The 22757-nt window shown below is 39.5% G+C and overlaps 1 protein-coding gene across 4 annotated transcripts in view; it reads left to right on the forward strand.

Moving 5' to 3' along the window:
* The window catches only part of nup214 (nucleoporin 214), a 60086-nt gene that overhangs the window by 9476 nt on the left and 27853 nt on the right, over positions 1–22757 (forward strand). Inside the window, exons 16-37 of one of the 4 annotated variants that reach the window (XM_040157352.1) lie at positions 395–544; positions 1900–2058; positions 2194–2297; positions 2386–2565; positions 3003–3091; positions 3189–3272; positions 3623–3931; positions 4112–4279; positions 4706–4817; positions 6196–6259; positions 7121–7190; positions 7423–7507; positions 8053–8105; positions 8201–9757; positions 11091–11158; positions 11259–11436; positions 11626–11778; positions 13887–14058; positions 16015–16160; positions 17811–17844; positions 19494–19533; positions 19690–20567. In XM_040157352.1, coding sequence (XP_040013286.1) covers positions 395–544; positions 1900–2058; positions 2194–2297; positions 2386–2565; positions 3003–3091; positions 3189–3272; positions 3623–3931; positions 4112–4279; positions 4706–4817; positions 6196–6259; positions 7121–7190; positions 7423–7507; positions 8053–8105; positions 8201–9757; positions 11091–11158; positions 11259–11436; positions 11626–11778; positions 13887–14058; positions 16015–16160; positions 17811–17844; positions 19494–19503 — 3945 coding nt within the window. In that variant the 3' untranslated portion in view covers positions 19504–19533; positions 19690–20567. Of the gene's footprint in view, positions 1–394; positions 545–1899; positions 2059–2193; positions 2298–2385; positions 2566–3002; positions 3092–3188; positions 3273–3622; positions 3932–4111; positions 4280–4705; positions 4818–6195; positions 6260–7120; positions 7191–7422; positions 7508–8052; positions 8106–8200; positions 9758–11090; positions 11159–11258; positions 11437–11625; positions 11779–13886; positions 14059–16014; positions 16161–17810; positions 17845–19493; positions 19534–19689; positions 20568–22757 lie in introns of those variants that run through there. The other 3 variants (XM_040157349.1, XM_040157350.1, XM_040157351.1) reach the window with 3 other exon arrangements.

The following is a 22757-nucleotide window of genomic DNA, read 5'->3' on the forward strand; positions in this document are numbered from 1 at the left end:
TTTTACACCCAGTAACTGCTACATACTGTTAGCTAGCCGACATAGCTAACTGACAGAACTGCTGGCTAACACATGACAGTATATCCATATATACTGTATATACAAATACTTATTATACAGTATATACATAATCATATTTATTGGCTGAGGCATTTCCTAGCTCTAATGGTGCAACCCAATTTAATTAATCATTAGTTTGAAACTATCTACCATAGTAGTTACTAAGAACTAAGTCCTTACTAAGAACTTAGAAAGGACTTTGATTAAAAGTGAAGAATTTATCAATAGCTGATGCAACTTAGTCCTGGTCACTATAAAGAGTGTCGAAATGAGTCTGGACAATTTTTTTTCTCAAATTGTTTCTTAACTAGACATGTCTTTGACTCGTTATCAGATTGCACACTTCCAGAAGGAGTTGGATGACCTTAAGGCAAGAGGTGCAAAAGCTGACTTCAAGGTTGGCACCAATGAGGAAATGAAGGAGTTGAGGAAGGAGTCAGATGACCTCCATATTTTTACCCTGGAGATCAAGGAAACTACAGAGGTAAGAGCATGGTTGAAAAACCAAAACATGTTCAGATGTTGTTTATGTATATACAGTGTTTCCCCTATATGCATTCAGCAGCGACAGTGCAAACAGACATACTAGTTTTTGAGAAATTAAATATTCAAATTTTAAGTCTAGGCCTAAATAACTCCAAAGTGGTCTCATTCAGTTTTACATCATTTGTGCACATTCATGCAAGCCAAACAAACAGTTTATTTATCTGTTTGTAATGCTCATAACTTGAGAATCAATTAATCAAAAATGTTTGCTTTGCTTGCACAAAAGAATGAGTCACCACTTTGGAGTCATTTGGACGTTAATGGGGTGCTGAGGCCTGTGCTCAAAAACATAATATTTAATTTCAGAAAAACAGTGCGAGGACAAATTTTTACTTTGCCTGCATAAACATGCACAAACCAATCAAAATTATTTTATTAATATCCTGCTCATAAGGGACATATGGGGTGCCAGCGATCCAAACTTAAAATTAACTGATGCAACTTTGTCCTGTACACTTATCCTGTTAGTCATTTATATTTGAATTCAGTTTTCAGATGAGTCTGAATAGAATACCATTATTGCCACTGTGCATTTACAACGAGATTCTAACCCTAACCCTAACCCATAATTCGGAAAGACTGGTCCATTAAGTTTATATTATCTATTTCTATTTATGTTCAAGAAAAAAAGATCAAGTAATTTTCTGTGCTGAGGCATTTCATCCTTTGACATTTATTACTACAGCTATCTGGGCCTCGAAAGTCCCGTAAGTGTCAAGAGTAAATTCACACACACTTGACAAGGCAAACATGAATATCCAAATCTATAATTATTTTAAGGCCGTTTTAAGCTATTCCTCAACCAACTTGCATAAGCATTGGTCTGGCAACACACGTGCAACAGCACTACTGCTGAAAGAAATTCTAGCGGAAACACTGATGTCTATAGCTTATGCCCTGCTCTTCTCCGTTTTAACTTTTGTTGTTGAAAACTGCAGCAAAAACAGTATTTTGAACAGCCCTAAATGTTTCATTCATTAAAGCATACCCATATCTTGACTTAATGACTTTTCAAAAGTTTATTCCATATACAGACAAGCCTTTTTAGTCTTTTTGGTAAATGTATTTAAAAGCCATAGGCTGACGTATCTTTTCATAGTTTTTAATATAATGTTTGTATCTAGACTTGTTTGTATTGGCAGGATTATAATGTGAGCCTTGTCCAAAACCGCATTGTCATAAATGTTTAGTTGTTTTGTTGATTGAGTTTAATAGTTGTGGTCTCCTTATTGAATAAGGCCTGTTATGACATTGCTGTCCTCTTCCAACCTTTTTTCTTTTTCTGGTTCTCAGTCTCTCCATGGGGACATTGGGACTCTGAAGACCACCTTGTTGGAAGGCTTTGCTGGGGCAGAAGAAGCCATAGCCCAGAGTGAGCTGAGCAGAGACAGGAATTACAGACAGCTGCTGTACAAAAAACCTCTGGACCCGCGCAGTGAGGAACAGCTCAAGGTGAGACACAGAAAGACAGATGATTCAAATAATGCTTGCATGAGTGGATACGTAAAAGTATTGTAAAGCCTTTAAATGTATTACCTACATACTCAAAGTATTTTTCTATTATATTTGATCTTTTCCTTTATTCAGGAGATTCGCAGGCTGTATCAGTATGTTATGTTTGCTGTGGAAGATGTCAATGATGTGTTGGATGTGGAATGGGAGAAACACCTGGAGAAGAAGAAAAAGCAAAAGTAAGCACAAAACACCAGCTTTTTGAGTATTACTGAAAAGATTTTGGGTGGAGTATCATTTGTTATAAAATATTTCTCCTCTTCACAGGCACATGGTCGTGCCAGGCCGTGAGGGTCTGTTCACTACACTGGCCAATAACCTGTACATCATCAACCAGCAAAAGAACAGACTGGACCAGTTGGTTAAGGAGCTCACGTCACTGCGACTTTACAACAAGACTACCACGCCAACTATAAACCGCAATACTGCTTCAGCAACAACTACTGGGTATGGACAGGCAAAAGGCAATGAGTAGGAGTGGAGGAATATGAGAACCTCAGGGATAAATGAGTATTAAACTTTGTAGATTTCGAGTTCATGGTGAGAGGAGAGAACCTGTGGAGCAGGTTAGGGAATCAGGGACTTCATACCTCAAATGAGCCGTGGCTTAAATGGGCTACAATTTGAATCTTTAACAGTTTTTGAATAATGAAAACTAAATAAATGCAGCTCAGCACGTTGTTTTCATAACTGGACGGCATAATAGCTAACAATATAATCATTGTATTTCATGAATGACATAAAGATTGCGCTCATTTCAGTGTAGCAGCCTTTACAGGATGTTAATGTTCATTTCTAATTATGTGTATCAGTACACTGCAAATAACTCTTAGAAAAGGTGTTGTTTGCAACTTAAAAGATGTTGTTTCTTTGTTTTATGACAGTTTGGAAAGTGAGCTTGAGAGCTTAAGGGACGCACTCCTGAAAGCCAGGCTGGACACTACCCCTCCCAAGACCAAATCCAAATCTCCAGGTATTAATCTTTCTGTGTTTTTGATATAAAAAGCCAAAAAAAAAGCATATTTATTAATTTTGACAAATACTAACTATAGATGTTTTTTCTCCATCAGTCAAGATATCACCAGTGAAACAGTCCCAGCTACGTAACTTCCTCTCAAAGGGGCAGATGCCTCCTGTCCGTTCGACTGCACCAGGTACACATCTCTTACTCAAATTTACCAAGGGTAACACTGATAACCAAAGATGGGAATCTCAATTGATTTCTTTTTTGCAAATTTGATTTACAAACTAGAAATTTGTGGTTGTATGAAAGTTTAAAAGTGTATTTTAGCTTTATCATAAACTCTCAAATAAGAGTGAAGAAAGGTCTGCTTAAGCAAGTAAACACTGGGTACAGTGAACATTTCAAAATTCAAATTACAGAAAAAATTTGTGGAACTTCATGATCCCAGTGAGATTCATGTTGAAATTCTAATATTGATGGCACTGTATAAAATATTACCATAATGCAGCTATACCACCAATGTTCATCTTTCTCTTCCAGCCAACCTGTCTCGCTCAGCCTTCCTTTCACCTAAATACTATGAGGACTTGGATGATGTGAGCTCTACCTCCTCCTTGTCCCAGTCACTGGACCCCCACCCAGCTCACTTGGAACTGGAGGAGGAAGAACTGCAGCCCGAACCCCTTCCCATGTCTGTAATACCCCCAGCATTGTCCACCCCCCGCCACCCCACGGTTGTGAGGACCCCCTCTATCCAGCCAGGCTTTGGAGCCATCCAGTCGACTCCTTTAACCAAAATTCACTCAGTACAGGGTATGGGCTTTGGACTCAGCCCTATTGCTAGCCCTGGTAAGGAAATCAATACCAACTATTGCTATAGAATTCAACAACGATGTAATGCAACATACAGTTGTTAGGCATTCAAAGCCATGAGATGACTGCTTTTAAATTTCACATATAACAGAGAGTTCAACTATTAAACACTAGTAGACATCCCCTGTTTCATAATTGTTGCTCACTGTATTTCAGTTCCAACCAATAAGATCAACCTCAGCGGGGCTGATAGCACTGCTCTTGCCACAAAGACGGTAAAACATGGAGCCCCACCATCTGAGAGGACCATACCTGTCACCATCCCTGCCCAACAGGCTGCAGCCACTGCTGCCCTACGCAGGCAGATGGCCAATCAGAAGACAGGTAGGAAGAACACTACAGAACATGAAGAACGGTCACCAGCGTTTGACTGCAATTGAAAACAATTATCTATTTGTTTATTTTTAAATGATGATGATGAAGATTTATTAAGTTGTTATGGGCAACACTTTGTGTATAATAAGCTGTTTTTTTAATATCATGTTGCTATGCCCACTGTGATTCACCAGGGGGAGACACAGACTTACATAACAAATCATGTGAAATTTGACAGTTTTATGTCTCAGCTCATTTCCCCATCACATCTGAGAATCACTTCCTAAACTGTTAGTTTCAGTATCATTCAAACCAGGCTTATATTGCCATGGAAACACTCAGGCCGTTCAGTTACATGTGTCTGGTCTGTTCTATTTTTGATTTAAATGTTGTATTTACATCACTTGCTCACATATGAATTTGTGTGTGTTCCAGCTGTCGTCAGCACTTCCTTGACAGAGTCCACTTTGAAGACTGTTCCTCAGGTGGTCAATGTTCAGGAGCTCAAGGACAAAGGGCCTCCTGTGCCAGTGTCCAGTATCATCAGGTAAAAGGATACAGATTTTTTGAATAATACTATTGGATTTCCTTAAGTAAAGGACTGTCTTTACTTTGTAAAGATAGCTAGAATCATTGGGTTCACTTAAATCTACCAGTTTAATATTACTGAAACAGGATTACATTGAGTAATTTGGTTCAAAAAATTTATAATTTTGCAGACATATTATGCATCCAACACTACATCATGCTTCATCTTTTTCTGTGATTAATTAAATAATTTGTTTGTTTTGTCTGCTCTCTGATTAAATATATCTATTTCCGATACAATGAGTAGACAGTCTGTTACTATGAGTCCTCAATGGGTTCAGTGTTTGTTTTGAGTGTGTCTCCTTGGCGTAGATTTATCAGGTCAATGAAATCACCTTTTCTTAGCCAAAGCACATGGCTCGCAGAAGCCAGCAGTCTTTGAGGGCGTCATACATTGGCATCCCAGCTTATTTCCTTAATCATTAAATCTGTTCCATATTCTCATATTCCTCATCATTTTTTAAATTTAGTCTTATCTTTTCAGTATTCAGAGTTAAAAATTCTCTCTACATTTCCTTACCTTTCTTAACTTCCCTAAAGTTAATGTAGGTAGTATTGTTATATGTCACATACAACTCCGTCTGTAATTATTAAAACTATGATGTGTATTTTATTGTTTTGGCTCTACTTCAGCAGCAGCACACTAGATTTTAAATTAAGCATTGGTTTCATATAAAAACCAATATGCTGAAGAATGGAGCATAAACAAAACTGTGAGGCTGCACTGTATTCCCTTTGCATGATGGTCTGTTTTCATACCATTAACCTCTTCACTTCCCTTTCTTCATGTCTTTCATTTGGCTCTTTGGCCCTTTGCTGTCTCCTGTGCCTTAGTCTTTCCGCCTCACTGGGCTGTGCTCCACTTTTCTGCTTGATATATCGGCAAGCCATCCCTCCTTGGGGCTTTTCCCAAATAAAGCCTGCTTACAATAACAAATAAGAAAAGTAAGGCATTGTGAGAGTAAGATGATTATGAAAGTGGGCTTTTCCCTGATTCTGCATTAACATGCTGTCCTCGTTCCCTCTGTCAAACAGTAATGGTTCAGACATTCCTTCAAATGATTCCCAGCCCAATGTAGAGAGCCAATATTTATATTTTTTATTTTACTAGAACAAAATCTTAGATTTGAGATATATGTGTGTGTACATATACATACAGAAATATTCAATTTTTGTCATTTCCCACGTATAGGCAAAATTGGTAGCAGAGATCAGGTTTTTGCTTGACCATATACATGATTTGGACGCCTCGTTTTATTAAACATGAATAGCCCATTTCATTTAATTGCAAGATGTACCTGAACACTTTCTTTTCTCCTTCGTCTGCTATTTTCCAGCTCATCAGTACCAGATCTAGCAGCTCAAGTCTTTGCAACAGTGTCTTCCAACCAGGCCAAACGAGTGAGTATTATCTGTCCATCAACCACCCAGCTGTCATTCATCTTTTTCACATACCTATGTCTCGCTGTAGTCCTGTCACAGAGTATTCTCAAATTCATACTGTTCATAAACACTTATTGAATCACTCACAGTTTATATGTTTACAGAACTGATGAAATCTGAAAAAAATATTAACATTGTCAAAATACCTGAAACAATATGAAGATTTTGTTTTTTGCCCATATGAGCCAACCCTACCACATATACTTAAAAAAGACCTGTTCTGCTTTTCTTAGACACAGATTAATTGGTTACAAGACATTTACGCATATCAACTTTTTACAGTGGCATGGTGCATGCACAAATAAATGTCCTCAGCCTATTTTTATCCATTTTACATAACATTATTTAAATAATCAAAATGAACCAAATTCAGTGTTATTTTATCCCTCTCCTCTCAACTTTCAACATGAAAAAATTCACAGATTGCTGACAGTTTTGCATGTGAAGACAGACCCTTAACTGCATGGGTGAGAAATATCCCAGTGCCCTCCCATGTTGATGTTACAAATTGCAGTTGGGTGACAGGGGAACTCCTCACACAAATTTTTGTACTTGTATGGGCCCAAGTTCAGTTTAATAGAAATGATCCAAACATAGTGATCTATAGCTGCAAGTGTTTTTTCAAAACATCTGTTTTAAGATTACAGCTCATTACAACTGTGCTGTTATCTGTCATGATGTGAACGAAGTTGCCTAACGATTTTTGAACTTTCATAACAGACATAATCTAGACATAATAGCTATAATGTGTTATTAAGTATTACGGCCTTGCAGAATTAAGCTACAATAGTCAGTGCCTGTTTAAAACTGTCTCTGCAGAATCCTACCCAAGGTATCCAGAAGATGTCCAGTGAAAGTACATCCACCTCACAAACAGGCTTTGTGTTTGGTAAGCATTGTTTGATGTATGTGAACTGTATAATGAAAGTTTCTTCTTACCTATTGCCCAGATTTGATTACAGATAAACAATATTACAGTCCAGAATATTGCTTATGATCCTTGACCATAGGTCTGCAAAACTGTGCTCTTTTATTTTGCTTTGAGCTTCATGTCAAAATAAGGTGATACTATAACTTCCATGACAGATTTTGACTGACTTCATAAACTTTGTGTCCTTTAGGTCAGCCGTCTAAAACTGATGTTTCCGTGGCACCCGCTAGCTCAGTGGATCAAAGCACTAACAAAGGTTTCTCCTTCACTTCAGGGTTAGTCAGCTTATGAAAATTAGAGAAGAATTCTGAAATATAAACATCATTTAACATTATTTTGTATATCTTTTTTTCATGATTTTACTCATCATAATGGCACAGCAAAAACAATTTTAAAAAATGCTCTAAATTCTAATCACCTTTTTCGAATTTTTGATTATTCATATATCAAAATCCCTCTATTTTCCTGTAAAGGTTTGGTTAGCCCAGACTGCACTTGATCGTTCACTAGACTGGTCAATGTAGCCACTGGAGCAATACATATTCATTAGAGTGTGGCTTAGGTCTAATTTATAAATTTTATCCCTTCGCCCCTGCCTCCTAATCTAACCACATGGGTTAATGAGGTATGGGTGGAGGTGAATAGTTCTGTGAAGCTCTGAATCGCTGTGATGCTCCAGAGCCTCCAGCAATTTGATCAAATCCCTCTAGAAATAATACCTTGCCCAGATATTCTGTTTCACTCTGAAATATTCCCCATTACAGAGACCTTAGATACTGTCACTGTTGTTTCATTGTGAGTTAAATGGTTTCTTTTGCAGGTCCACAGGCTTCAGTTTTGCTTCAGTTACACAGGGAGCTGGAATGTCACAAGGTAAAAACGAGAGCAGCTTACTATCAATGGTTGTAGATGTAAAACATACATGCCCTTATCATTTTCTGTTTTGTTTTTTCCTTATGCCTCTCCAGTAAAGGATGTGAATAAATTTTCCTTTGGTGGAAATGGCAAGATGGCGTTTGGCCAGACTGGAGAGGAGGCATTCTCCCTCGCCCCAAAGTCCACCTCCCCTGCTTTAGGTACTGGGTCCCCCACCCTGCCTCAGAACCAGTCAGGAGAAGTAGCCAAACTGACGTCTACCCCAACTGCCCTCAGGATAGAGCCACAGCCCCCTAAAACAATTGGAGGAGAGACTCTGGGCAGTTTCTCCGGACTACGTGTGGGCCAAGGAGAAGAAGCTAAAGAATCCTCCACCAAACCTACTACTGCCTCATTTACCTTTGGGGACACTGGGCTTGGGATGGGCAAGGGAGCAGCACAGTTTAGCTTTGGTGCAGGTCTCCAAAAGTCTGCAGAAGATTCTACATTAGCAGACTTGTCCAGGGGGGCAGCGTCAGGTAGTTTGTTCAAGCCTCCTGAATCGAATACCAAGCCAGCCTTCTCTGTTCCCCAGTCCAGCTCAACTGCCACAGCTTTACCTACATCTTTCAGTAGTCTTCTTGCAGCATCTTCGGATTCCTCAGAGGAACCAAAAGCTCCCTTACAACCTACAGAACCCACACCATTCCCTGACAAAGAACCTGCTTCAGAACCCACTGTAGAGAGCGCCAGTCCCCCTGTTGTACCAGAGTCCGTAGGGGATGCAGCCACCACAGAAACCACAGCAGCCAAACCAACACCTGCAGCACCAGCACCCACAGCGCCAACACCCGCACCTCACTTGGCCACTACTGCCCCTACCCCAGACCTTTCCTCCTCCATCACTGCACCAACTGAAGCCACCCCTCCAGCACCAGTCAGTGCTGCTCCCACAATAGAAGCCACCACAGACACCATCACCATTGCTCCTGTGCCCACTTCAGCTGCTGCCACCCCTGCTGTGGCACCTGTCTCCCGAGTAGCACCAGCAGCATTTCAGGTTCCCAATTCTGACAAACCTGGTTCCATTTTTACTCAGCCTTCTCCTGCAACAACAGACAGCAGTTCCCTTGGAGTCACACCAGTTATCAACACAGTTGCCCATGCAGCCACCACTCCCACCCCTACCATTGTTAACAGTGCAACAACTACTGCTACTAGCACTTTGTTCGGGCAACCTGCTGCATCTCCAGCTTCCTCAGCCCCCTCAGCCCCAGCAATCACAGGATTTGGCTCATCTGGGTTTGGTACGTCAACTGGAACTGGTTTTGGCAAATCTGTTTTTGGCCAGGTGAGCGGCTTTGGCCAGCCTGCTGGCAACACTGGAACAGCCAGTGGCTTTTCTTTTGGCCAGTCAGCATTTGGAACAAGTTCTAGTAGTGCGACTACTGGAGGAGGAGGTCTTTTTGGTGCTTCTACTGCTAGCAATGTGAGTTCCTTCTCTTTTGGCACAAGCAGTGCCAACACAGCCAGCAGCACTGGTTCAGGGCTGTTTGGACAAAGCACAGCCCCAGCATTTGGCCAGAGCTCTGGATTTGGGCAAGGGTCTGTGTTTGGGAGTAACACAACTACATCATCATCTACAGGATTCAGCTTTGGACAACCCTCAGGTGAGTGTGAGTCTGTACTTGATCTCTTGCTGCTCAGTGGTAAAATACAGGAATAGTTTGTGGCTTACTATTTTATTTAGTTCCACTGAGTAATGAAACCTAACATTTCTGAAGAATACATTAGCAGTATTGCTATAGAAACAAGAGTTTTGTAAACATAATTAAGAGTGGAATAATGTCACTTAAATCGTGTAAAATACAAATGCTAGAATAATTTACTCCCTAAAAGCCTGATCAGATTTGTACTTTGTAAATCTTGTGACATCAGTGTTGTTAATGATAAAAACATTTCCTTGTTTCAGAGAATATAGGGAACTGTGCTGAAAAGTTTTGACAGGACTCCATCTTGTTTTTACCTGCCTTCTACCGTTAATCTGTTTATCAGCCCTGTTTAACTTCCCGTTGCAATTTTTTTTTTTTAAATTAAATGTTGATGACGTTTCTGCCTTTCTCAGCTTTTGTTATTTGGGTTAAATCTAAACTATTTCTTTTTCTCAAGTCATTCCCACCAAGTGGTTTTTCTTTCACATTGTGCTATGGCATATGTAAATAAACACGGCATCTTCAGTTCACAAAATTCAATCCTGTGGCAATTCATAAATTACAAAATGACACCTTCAGGCTTTCAAAATAATCGGCTGTACAGGGTTCTCAATTTCAAAACAGTGAGCCATAAAAAAAAAACCTGTCAGCCAGACACAAAGTGATGTTATATCCGCTAATCAGAGCTACATGGCTACAAACAGTTCAGTCGCAACTGACAATGGTGACGCTAACAATGTCTGACAATCACTGAATTATATTGTTGTATCCGTAAGGGCAGTGGAAACTGATGGAGGATGTTTGAAAACCCATTCGGCTGACCTGCACATATTGTGGTGATTGAAGCCAAATGTGACACTTTGACACTTTATTTTGTCTGAAGTATACTGCCAGCCTGAGTGGGTTGGGGGTGTGGCAATGGCTGTGAGATTTGGGGTGATGTGGCAGTCTAAATAAGGAGGGTGGCATGAGGGGAGTTGTCCCATTCCCAAAGATTCTCTAAATTCCCTGTGCAGAATGGGAATGTCTGTGTCTCTCTCTCTGTGGACAGCTGATGTCAATGTATCAGCTCAGCAGTTACACACAGCTCCTTTCTACAGACTCTGTGGGGGTCCAAGTTTCCACAGTCAGCTCTTTCTATTTTATGACACTCGTGGAAGAAAGGGAAGCGATGTTGTACATTGGTGTCTAGAAAATCATGGCATCACCAGCTACACTGCATCTATTTTAGTAGTGCAGAGTTAACAGGGAGTGTCTCATTCTTGACCGTTTCCTTTTCTTTTTATTACAGCTTTTGGATGCTCTTCTGCCCCCCCTGTGTTTGGCCAACAACCTAACAGTGGGAGTGTGTTTGGACAGGTATCTCTCACTGATTGTTTAGTTTGATTGATCGTATTGTCTTAACATTCAAAATATTGCCCATTCTGGGTACATCATATGACTAATGTTTCTCTCCCAGCAGCAGCCATCATCTGGTGGGAGTCTGTTTGGGTCAAGTTCAGCCAATACAGCAGGCTCCTCAGCTGGTGGAGGATTCTTTAGTGGCCTGGGAGGCAAACCGACTGAAGAGGCTGCCAACAAGAACCCATTTGGCACCACCGCCTCCACCGGAGGGTTTGGGCAGCCTACACAGACAGGTAGGCTAACACAATCTACAAAAACTATAGTTTACTGATATGTTTTTGTTTTTTCTCTGTCCTCAGTGTTACAACTTACTTGTACCATACTGGAGACAAAATGGGGATACCATTAAGCAAAAGTACTGGAGACAAACCCTCATTTTACTGTCCTTAAAAGTTACATTTATTTGCCTATGACTTCTCTAGGTACAAACAGTCTGTTTGGGAATAGTGGTGCCAAGACCTTTGGTTTTGGACAGACCTCCTTTGGTGAGCAGAAGCCTAGTGGGACCTTCAGCACTGGAGGAGGGAGTGTTGCAGCGCAGGGCTTTGGCTCCTTCTCTACTCCGACAAAGCCTGGTACAACTTTACCCATATTATAATATTACTGTTGTTCTTTGGTCCTTAATGCCCTATTCTTGAGATACTCCTACCCGCTCTGTGAAAATAGCGCTTACTTGTATTTTGCAGGTAACATTTTATCAGATAGTTTATAATGCTAACATTTTCAGACCAGACTTATGTCCATGTGCTGTTCATACTTAATTAGGGGAGGGATCCATTGATTCATTCAGAGAGGGCATGTATTAGAGATGTTTGATATCCTTTGTTCTTTCACATTTTGTCAAGGTCTGGCTTAGGGGCTGTAGTGTAGTGATGTGTGAGGTTCGGTGATAGTGGGGCAGCTGTGATAGAAAAGCTGTGCACCTATACATAATCATGTTTTAATCAGCACACAACTTTTGACATTGCTTTCTCCTGTATCATCTGAGCTACAGCAAGCGTCTGTGTCTCCTCACCCCGGTAGAGCGAAAGTGAGGTAGTCATTACCTGCCAGAATACTGTTGTGTTACCTCTCAGAACTGCTAAGTCGCAGTGCAATGAATCATATTTTTGATGTATTGATTTAAGTGTGAGAGGGACATTTTAAATACAAAAAGTATCAAAACTATCATTTTATATAAGGGATCTTTACCTTGAATATCACCATTCATTAGATCTGCAATGTTATGGGTAGAGAGTGTAGATTAAAATATATGTACACTATTTACCATATATTTACTTTATGTTTACTATACATAACAGTTAAAACAGTAATGTCATTACAGCTGATTATTTATGGTTTTATTTATGATACAGGAAGATTCATGTCTGCAGATTTTAATATCAGCCACTGATTTCTCTGAGTTGTACCACCTCTGTGGGAGGTGTGTCAGACCTGTTCATTTGTTCATTTTTTAGCGAACAGATGGTGATAAATACTATCCCCTTTTAAAAATGGGAAGAGAGTTTTATTTGTATAGTAGGACACCAGCAACATTAGGTGTAGGTAGAGGAAGGGAGGAGATTTTTTTTTTTTTTTAGGATAGCTTCCAACTTAACAGTTACCTAGTAGGGTCACAAATGTTACAGTGCTGTTTGGGAGCCATAGAATACAACCTCTAATAGAAACCATACCAAACACATCTTCATCTTATTAATTTGTAATACAGGAGGGACAGATTCTGTACTTGATAAAAGGACAGTTAACCCGTTTAGATCCTCCACATGGTCTAAACTGCCTACTATAAACTCACACTTCAAGTCTATAGAGCTGGTCAACAATTTAAAGAGGAGTAGTTCAAATGAAATTAAGTGTAGAGCAAGTTTAAGTAGGAAGAATTAATGTAAACCCTACCCAAATAGAATATTTGGTTTTCAAGATGTAAATTGAGCTTCTTCCTTGGATTTTCTTTTGTCTTTTTTAAAAATAAGAAATAGCAGCAGCTATCCAAGCTACAGTCCAGTCCACTGGGATACTAGTACCACCCAGCACACTAGTGCCCTATCACTGGCCCATGTACAGGGAATGTAATCTTGTTACATTAGCTCAATCAATTATTTACTGGAGCATGCTGGCAGCCTGGCTGTAATTCCAGTACGCCCTTTTTCCCCCTGCCACTGCTACCTCTGAGGCTTTGAGTTGATGTGAAGTATTCATCCCGTCATTAAGCTGTACCATTGTGCTGTCCCAAAACAGTGGTGTACTATACACAACAAGACACAATATAGTAACTGTATTCACCCTGCTTAGATGAGATACAGTGGGGGAAATGTTACAACTCATTAGACCTGCTGTTACTTACACTACTTACAGGCTAATAACAAGGTAAAAGTAAGTCCTGGTTCAGACCACATGTGGAATGTACGTATAGTAATATTTACACAGGAGTCTGAGCAGAACTCTTCACACTGATGTTTTTTTCTGTCTGTAGCACAGGAGACTTCCCTGAGAAGAAAAATACCCTTGACATAGATCAAATATCCTATTTAGATGACCTAAAGCCACAAAACCTGCTTCACAACTCACCTTTTTTATCTTTCCTTTGTAGAAAAACACTGATTAGTACCATGTACTTCACTGTATATGATCCACTACTTTCTGCTACAAAACTTTATTCAGAACGTGTCTATTTTCCCCTCTACAGGTGGATTTGGCAGTGCTCCAGTGTTTGGGAGTCCCCCTTCTTTCGGTGGTTCCCCAGCATTTGGTGGTGCAGCATCGTTTGGCTCCAGCCCTTCATTCAGCAACACCATGGGGTCTTCAGCTGGTAAGGTGTTTGGAGAGGGAACAGCGGCTGCCAACATGGGAGGATTTGGGTAAGACACTTAGTATGTTCTATCCAAGGTTTGCCAAAAATTTGCTATGAAAATATTTTTTTAGGAATATGTTCATACGTGCGACAGTATTGGAGATTCACTGATCTATTTTAAAATTTGTTTTATAATGGTTTAAATCATTGCCTACTCCAAGTATTCAAGCCATAAAGCAGCAAATATTTTATGTGGCACGACGTCTATGTAGCAAAGTAGTGTAACACATTAGACCAACGGTTTACTTCTTGGTTGTTACATCGCTGCAGTCCGAAAGCATGTGAAAATGTCAGTGTCACCAGGCTTTTTGTGCGATACAGAGAGGGGAGTTGGGGTAGCAGGATTTTGCCGGCAGCGTGGAGCAGCTTTTGTGGGAATCAGAACATCTGTGTTCACCGCAGCATCACACAAGCGTAACACATAAAGTAACTGAAGAGCAGCATTCACCACATTGTTAAACACTCTATTAACATTATAATGTTGAAATAAAAAAAAAAACCTGTTTCAAGGCTTGCTAGTTAGCCAAATGGAGCAGGTTTTGGAAGCCCTTGCTAAAGCTTTGTCCAGTTGAGAAGTGAGGCTGCTTCCACAGTGTTGAATCCACTGCCATTATATACACACAACAGTTTTCCTCTGCTAACTCCAACAGGTAAGACTTTAGGTGGCAGGGGTTTTCATAAAATTAAAGTTTTAAATTTGACAGAAAAATCATAACTCAGGGTCGACCTTCTAGTCTTTTCTTGATATCACTTCCTTTACCAGTGCGAGGTGTTTACTCAGTGTCCTTCCACATGACTAAACAGATATGCGACATTGTAACCAATGCTGCTTGTGCACGTTGATTCCTCTTCCTCACCGTCACCAGTTTTGTGGATGCTGACTAATTTTCCTCTCATATTTATTGTGCCGACAAAAGTTGGCACAATAAATAAACAGTGTTGTTCTTCCGTCTGTCTCATATATGTTAGATTTGTGTTTGTTTCTGCCTCTGAATGGCTCATTGCCACTTGAGGAGAAATTAAGAACACTGGGTTCATGTAACCAGTCTCCCCGCTAATGAAAAAGATAGAGAATCATTGTCATTTTATAAATTAGATTGCAGTGAGGTAGAGGATCAAAATTGCAATTTTGAAATAATTAATTGTGCAGCTCTATTCTGAAGTGTAAAAGACTGGCATTTACTATGAAATATAATAGACCACTGAATGGGAATATCTTTCCTGCTCCCAGCAAGTCAGCTTTAAGACAAGTGAAATTTCTTTTCAGCTACAGAAAAAAGGATTAATTCATCTTTCACATCCTTCCCACCCTTTCCACTCAAATGATTTCTCCAGCTTTATCAACCTTTGTGTGTCAACCATGTGCATGTATTTTGATACCAGTGAGCATGGCTATGAGCCCAAAACTCTAGAGGTCCGTGCAGACTATATTATTCCCCTCAGATAATCTTATTCTGGGGTCATGCTGCTTGCAGATTACACTGGCCTTCTCTCTCTCTCTCTCTCTCTCTCTCTCTCTCTCTCTCTCTCTCTCTCTCTCTCTCTCTCTCTTTTGCTTATTTTCTGTTTTCTTTCCCTTGGGAGTCAGTGGGCTTGGGTCCTGTAGTAGGGATTACTGCTTAAACCCCTGTCTCTCAATCCTCTAGTACCCTGACACACACACACAGCACACACACACACACACACACACACACACCATCTGACGCATTCTGCCTTGCTTGCATGTTTACTTGGATGGAGCTAAACAATGAATAGATCTCGGACGTAATTTCGTTGTCTTATCTCTCTCTACCCAAATAAATTGGCGTAAAGCATGGCTCTTAAATGGCATCCAGCCCTATGGCATAATGTTTTCACTCATTTTGTCTCACCAGTCCCACTCAATATCTCTGTTTATTTTATTTTCAGTCGTACCTTCTGGTTTTACCATATCACATCCGCTGTGTCTACTTTATGTTTTCAGGTTTGCCTCACCTCCCAATGCCCCATCCTTTGGAGCCATAGCTAATCAGACCACACCGTCATTCGGGAGCCTGGCCCAGCAGGGCTCTGGGTTTGGAAGTCAACCCAGTGGCTTCTCAGGCTTTGGACAACAGCCACAGGCAGGAGGTGAGACTACTACTTCAGTTACCTTCTTTTTTTCTTTAGTTTTCTTCCCTCATCATCTTTAAATGCCCTCTTGTTTACCAGCACTTAGTTAAATATTGCAGTCGGCACGGTCAGTGGCTCAAGTAGAGTCAGGAAGCAGTTTGTCCAACATCGATGCAGTTGTCCTCCACCCACGATGCATTGGTTTATCTTCTGTCTGTGCACCTAATATTTCTAATTAGTGTTCCTCAGAAGATAATTTAATACACTGTTTATTTACACTATTAAAAAAGTAATAAAATTGCGCAAAATTTTAACAAAATTAATATAAAGAACAGCAAATGATTGTCATACGACAGAGGCAGCCAAAATTCCTACAACTAAACATGTACTTGTCCTGGTGCAGTGATTACACTGTCAGTGCAAGTTGTGCACCAGATGAAGGTTTGCTAAAGACTTTCATACTTTCATTCACCTTTTTTGGTAAGAAGTTGTGAGTTAGAGCAAACATATCAAATGAGTAAATTTCATTCCTCCACAAAAACATTTTTCTGTGGATATGAAATGTTACCATAGGTAATTTTCCTGTCATTATTACACCTGTACTGTTGCACACAGTAGTAATGGATAGATTAGTGGTATATCTCTGTATCAACTGTATTCGAGCTGAAATGGTTTGTTGATTAATTGATTATCTGATTGACAGAAAAATAATTGGTACTATTTTGATAATTGATGATTCGTTAAAGTTTTTTTCCATCAGAAATTCAAAATATTTGTCGGTTTCAGCCTCTCACATATGGATATTTGCTTCTTTTCTGTGTCATGTGTGATTGTAAACTGAATGTCTTGGGGTTTTGGACTTTTGGTCAGACAAAATAAACCATTGTAAGACATCCCCTTGGACTCTGAGAATTTGCAAATGGCAGTTTTTAAACTGTTTTTGATATTTTATGAACTAATTGATTATTTGAAAAATACTTGGCAGATTAATTGATAGTGAAATAAATGTTAGCTGCCCCGTACTGTATTACTACTGCCAAAATGCAACCAAGTCAAGTGGCAGACAGTCAGCTAGTTCATGTACTACTAAAAGTATAAATATAGCAATCATGACAATCAAACAGCACCAACATGATGGCCATGCTATGGGACTTCTATCAGATTCAGAAATGTCCAACCATTAGGCATCAGAGATGATGTGCATGTCTTTGAGTTTTTGCGTGACTCAGATTTATTAGCAGACCAGCGTTCTCTTGCCGTCTTCCTCCCACTTGCTTCTGTTTGATTGTTGTGTCCTTTTACCTCTTTTTTTTTTTTTTTTTTTTTTTTTGTCTCTCCTTGACTTGTTCAGTCACCTTTGCTTCTGCCACCTTTAATGGCTTAGTTGGTCATATACGTAGTGTACATCAGACTCTCCAATCGCCGCTGTCATCTGTGCATCTTTCTATACCTTCTCTGCCCTGTCCTCAATAGCTCTGGGTGGCAAAGCGTCTGTGTCAGGTCATGTCACGTGCGCAGCACACACACAGACAGACAGACACAGATCTGTCTGTCAAAGATGAAATGAGAATTGCATTAGGAATGTGGGTTTTCATCTTTTGCCCTACTGGCACTCATTATGTTTTATTGTTATAATCACCCAATTGATCCCGTTTTCCCATTTTGTAGGATTCACTGGGAACACCTTTGGGTCTCCAAACCAGTAAGTGTGGTCAACATATTTTGTTTCAATTCATGTCTTTGTCTTTTCGTCGTGTATGAACTGAGGAGTAGACAGAGCCACGTTTCTCTGTTCCTCCCTGGCAGCAGTGTGTTGTGCCTGTGGTGTTTGAACTCTGCTGAAGCTCACATCTTTTCTTCCACAACACTGCTCCCAAAAGAAGCTTTCAGATTCAATACCACCTCATTTGTTTCCTCTTCATCTTTTCTCTGCTCTTTATTCATTCAGAGACCAATTCAGTTGAATTCTGTTTCACTGTATTAAAATACAGTGAAATTTTATTTTCTGGCTCTTTCACCATAAAATAAAAACACAACAGGGAATGGATAATAAAATAAAATTATGTTTATAAAGATGATCCGATAGATAATAGAATAAATTCAGTGCTAAACGTACTAAATATGCAGTACCTTCAAGTGTTTGCACGTATGGTTCATCGTTCTGACCCCCTGTGCGAAGTCACTGTCCCTGAAATGGGTGGTGCACGGTTTAATGCTCCAGCAGCACTTCCTTAATAACTTCCCCCCTTGCGAATTAGTTTTTCATTCCCATCCTACTGTCTCTCCTTTTCATCCCTCAATCCCTGTTTCTACCTCTCCGTGTCTTATGCTGCTTCTCCCTCCATTTGCTGTGTGTCACATGGCAGCCAGTGTTCCCCGGGTTGTGTTCCAGCGGAATGCGCTCTGAAGTGTGCAGGAGTGTGTGGAGACGAGACTTAGCGTATTGGACACATTCATGTGTTGTTGATAATCCTTTCATTCTTTTTTGCTTTCCCTATGTGTCTTCCTCCACTTTACAATTTTGTCATTATGTTGTTCTTCCTGTAGCAAACCTGCTATCCTGTACACTATGGATCGCTGCCAGATCATAGTCATCGATAGTTATCACTTGTTTTCTTGCAAATATACAAAAAAGCAATTTTAACTGAACAAAACAAAGAATATCCAGTTGTACCACAGTTTAAAGCCCCACTGCAACCACTCTGGGAAAAGATTCTAGTTGAAACACTGAATTGAATTAAAAAAAAATTTTAAACAATCCCAGTATTATTTTCAAGAACTTACAATTGTGTTCAATCCTTTGCAATATAAAAAATGTTCCAACTAAAAGAATTGGGCTATGTTTTTTCCAATTTCTGAATTTTTCTACATAAAATAAAAGTTGTGATTTAAAAAAAAAAAAAAAAAAAAAAAAGAGTTGTGCTGACAAGCCAACACAGCAAAACTCAGCAAAACCCCGATGGGACTGTGAAACTCATAAAAGACAGAATAATTTTATAATATTGCTAATAACCAGCCAATGAAAGTACCCTCTTCTATGCACTGTCATGTCTTTGCCTTACTGTGTACGTGTGGTTTCTCTTCTGTATCTGCTGAGTGATTACAGGACAGTTGATCACATACACATGCTTGACATCACTGCCCCTAAAAAAACAAAACAAAAAAAAAAAACAAAAACAGAATACATCAAAATCAGCGGAAGTCACTGCCCAGCATAAACCCACTGTGGTCAACATACTGAATCCTGAAATTGTTTATATCATACTAACTTATTTTCATTTATATATTCCATGTGAAACTGTGGTTGAAAAACACTATTCATTTGAAATTGTATTGCCATTTCATTTACAGTGACATTTGATATAATTACACAAGACACGAGGGAGAAAAAGTAAATATAAAATATTTTTCTTATTCGTGTTGATTTTTAATATTAAGCTGTTAGCTAATATTGGCTGTCTCAAATACCATTAGTACTTTTTCAAGCATTGAAACTCTTTTTCAATAATCTCTCCCTTTCTGCTTTGTCTGTCATCTCTTCTTCCAGATCAAGTGCACAAACATTTGCCAGTTGGAGAAGCTAGTTTTATTAAACCTCCATGAGCTACAGTACTTTCTGCAATCAAGTCCTTTGTGCCACACAATGGGAGGAGGGAAAGGGGAAGACTGTGTCGCATTTGGGTTGAAATAAAATAAATTAGAAAGATAGATTTACATGCTTTTTCTTTGCAGAAAACTTTTGTGTGTTTTAGATAAAATGGCAAGTTTTCAAGCAGCTTGCAGAGGAAGCTTCATTTAAGGGGTTTATGCTTTATTACGGGCTCTTTATATTTTCTCAGGAGACAGGAGAATCACGTATTGGCAACTATACAAACAGAAGACAGGTCGGTGTGAGATACTGGGCAAAACAGATTTTCTGCAGTGTTTTTGAAGATCATAAAATATTACAGATAATTATTCTGTTATGACCTTTTTTCAGAAAATCACATAGTAGTCACATACACTATTAACACGCTGATGCAGTTTACGCACTTCAGTATCATATTCTTTATCATCATAAAATTCATACTCCAGAATGGTGTTGCCTTCTTTCCAGCATTTTAAAATTTTAGTTTCTGCACTTTGAAGCGTCCTAATGTAGAAAAGTTTTTGAGCTTTACTTCTGAACATATCACTCTTTCATGGAATTATGTAAAGTGGTGTTCTCAGCATGGCTATATAAAGCACTGTTAATTCCAGTTCTATCTAACTGTCCATACAGTCTTGAACAGAAAATGTACACACATGTAGAATGTACCAAAATTTAACAAACCCAAACTTTTGAACTATGATAAAAGGAATTGTCATTTGAAATTAAAAGTTATATTTTCCTTTTCAAATATTTTTTGCAGTAAATCCCCTCTTGATGTATATTTTTACACGAAATACCAGAAATAAACAAAATTTCTCAAAATTTCTCTTGTCTACTCGAAATGTGAATTCTCTTAATATCACAATTTATCTGTTAACACAGTCATGTTAATGACTCGTTGATTATGTTTAGTCTTTCCAGTGAATATGTCGTGTTCTGATTTGGTTTTCTTGTAGAAAACCAAGGCCAAAAGTAAATATTGACTGAACATAATGTGACTTATTCACTAATGAAGTGCTTCTTGACATTCTTTGGAGTAGTAGCTTAAAATACCTTTTCCAAAGTCATCATGTTCATCCTTATATAATTGACAAACTGTCATGCAAAGTAGGAAGATATTATTCTTGATATTTTGATTTTATACCATTTTGATTGAATTAACTATATAGCAAAGCATTGTCAGCACTACACACTATCACAGTCAAAAACACTATGTTTAGTGTTTGCTTAATACAATGGGAAATAAAATCTGAATGTTGGTCATACAAAACTAAACAGTTAAATTTGAGGTGGCATGAAGAATAACATAGCTAGCCCTGGGCTCGGTTTACTTAGCTCACTAATTAATGCTAAATCCCTCAGCTCATTCCTCCATCTTCAGGGAGGAATTCATTGACTCACACACAGAGCTAAATCGGGCTGTGGGAGAATGCTGATGGGGATGCATGGCTTGTATCAGAGCCTTGATGTTGTGGCATGTGGCCACCATCAACAGAATTACATTCCCGGCTTATGCCTGTGGAGCATGTCACTTGTCACTCTGTCGACCCTTATCTTCGGTCGCTCGCCTCGGGAGTGGCAGAGGACCTGGTCGCTCTGAAGTGGCACGGGAATGTCAGGGTCATGACGTGACCGGTTGTAGGCACCTGCTGAAATGGTCAAATCCACATCCCCAACAGTCTTAAATAGATCTAAAAAGTGGACTGGAGCAATTTGCTTTCTTCTCAACATATGAAAGATAGTTGACTATGAATCAATAATACATGTGTATTTAGTTTTTTAATCAACAATAATTTATTTTTTTTTTGGGGGGGGGGTTTGGATTGATCAACCGAGTGAGCAACCAGAATATATTCTAATTAGATTTGTGTTCTTGCCTGCTGAGAGGTAATAGTGGCCTTATATACATTATCACAATGATGTGTGGTTAGCACCAGACGTATGTGATGTCTCAGGTAAAGAATCGCAGTTGGACACATTGGCAGATTACAGAGGCACATGGGCAGTTACAGAGCCCACAGTCTGTAATGCTTTCAGCTAAAGCGGATGAGCTTATGAGATTTTCAGCACCCACTCCACAACTGGCCTCTATAAAAGCATTAAACGTCGAGTGTGGGTTTTTTTTTTTTTTTTTTTAAATAATTTTATTATACAAACAAATGTAACAGAAATAATTGACAGTGACAGTACCTCTGTCTCACGTCTCTGTTCCTGATGATGGAAAGTGCAGGAAAGTCTCACACTCTGGAGGATGGCAGCTGTCTTCATGGAATCCAGATAAAAATAGCCTAGTCCAAACCACCCCTCCCCCAACCTCACCCTTATTCTCTGTTTTTCCCCATCCCACCCACCCCCACAGTGAGTGTTGATTAGCAGCTCTTGAGCACATCCTAGTCTGCTTTGCTGACATATTGATCATCTTTACATTTTTTGCGTCTTGTGACATTTCTATGAACAGTGTGCTGCTCCTATGTTGTGTGAGATGAGTTGCAATTTTGTAAAACAGTTTTGCCTAATGGGTAATTTTGTCTGCACAGATAATCTAAATCCAGTAATCCACTAACAGGCGAGGGAGACCTTGTTCCCTGTTTCTCTTCTCTCTGCACACTGTGCAGACTTGGTGGTGCACTGTGGAATCGCCTTTTCCAAGGCCGCCTCCTATTTGGAGAATGCCACCCTTTGGATGGCGAGTGGCCACACTGCTGTGAAAAGGTTGAAAGATTGAACAGGATTTCTTTAAATTCTTGCAAAAGAAAAATAATCAGGAAAATGAATAAGTGAGGTCAAAAGGAGACACATCTTCTCAGTGTCAGCTTTGAGTAGCTCAGTTGTTCTTTCTCAGCAGAGCAAGGACGTAAGACTCAGACTATGTGTATTCGTAACTTTACATCAGAGGAAATCCATCTGTGTCGTATATCGGCGTGCCAGTTGGTCCAGCACTTTGCTCCAGACTGAAATATCTCAACAACTATTGGATTGATTGC

This window comes from Xiphias gladius, chromosome 20 (assembly GCF_016859285.1).
Source record: "Xiphias gladius isolate SHS-SW01 ecotype Sanya breed wild chromosome 20, ASM1685928v1, whole genome shotgun sequence".
In the NCBI taxonomy this organism is placed as follows: domain Eukaryota; kingdom Metazoa; phylum Chordata; class Actinopteri; order Istiophoriformes; family Xiphiidae; genus Xiphias; species Xiphias gladius.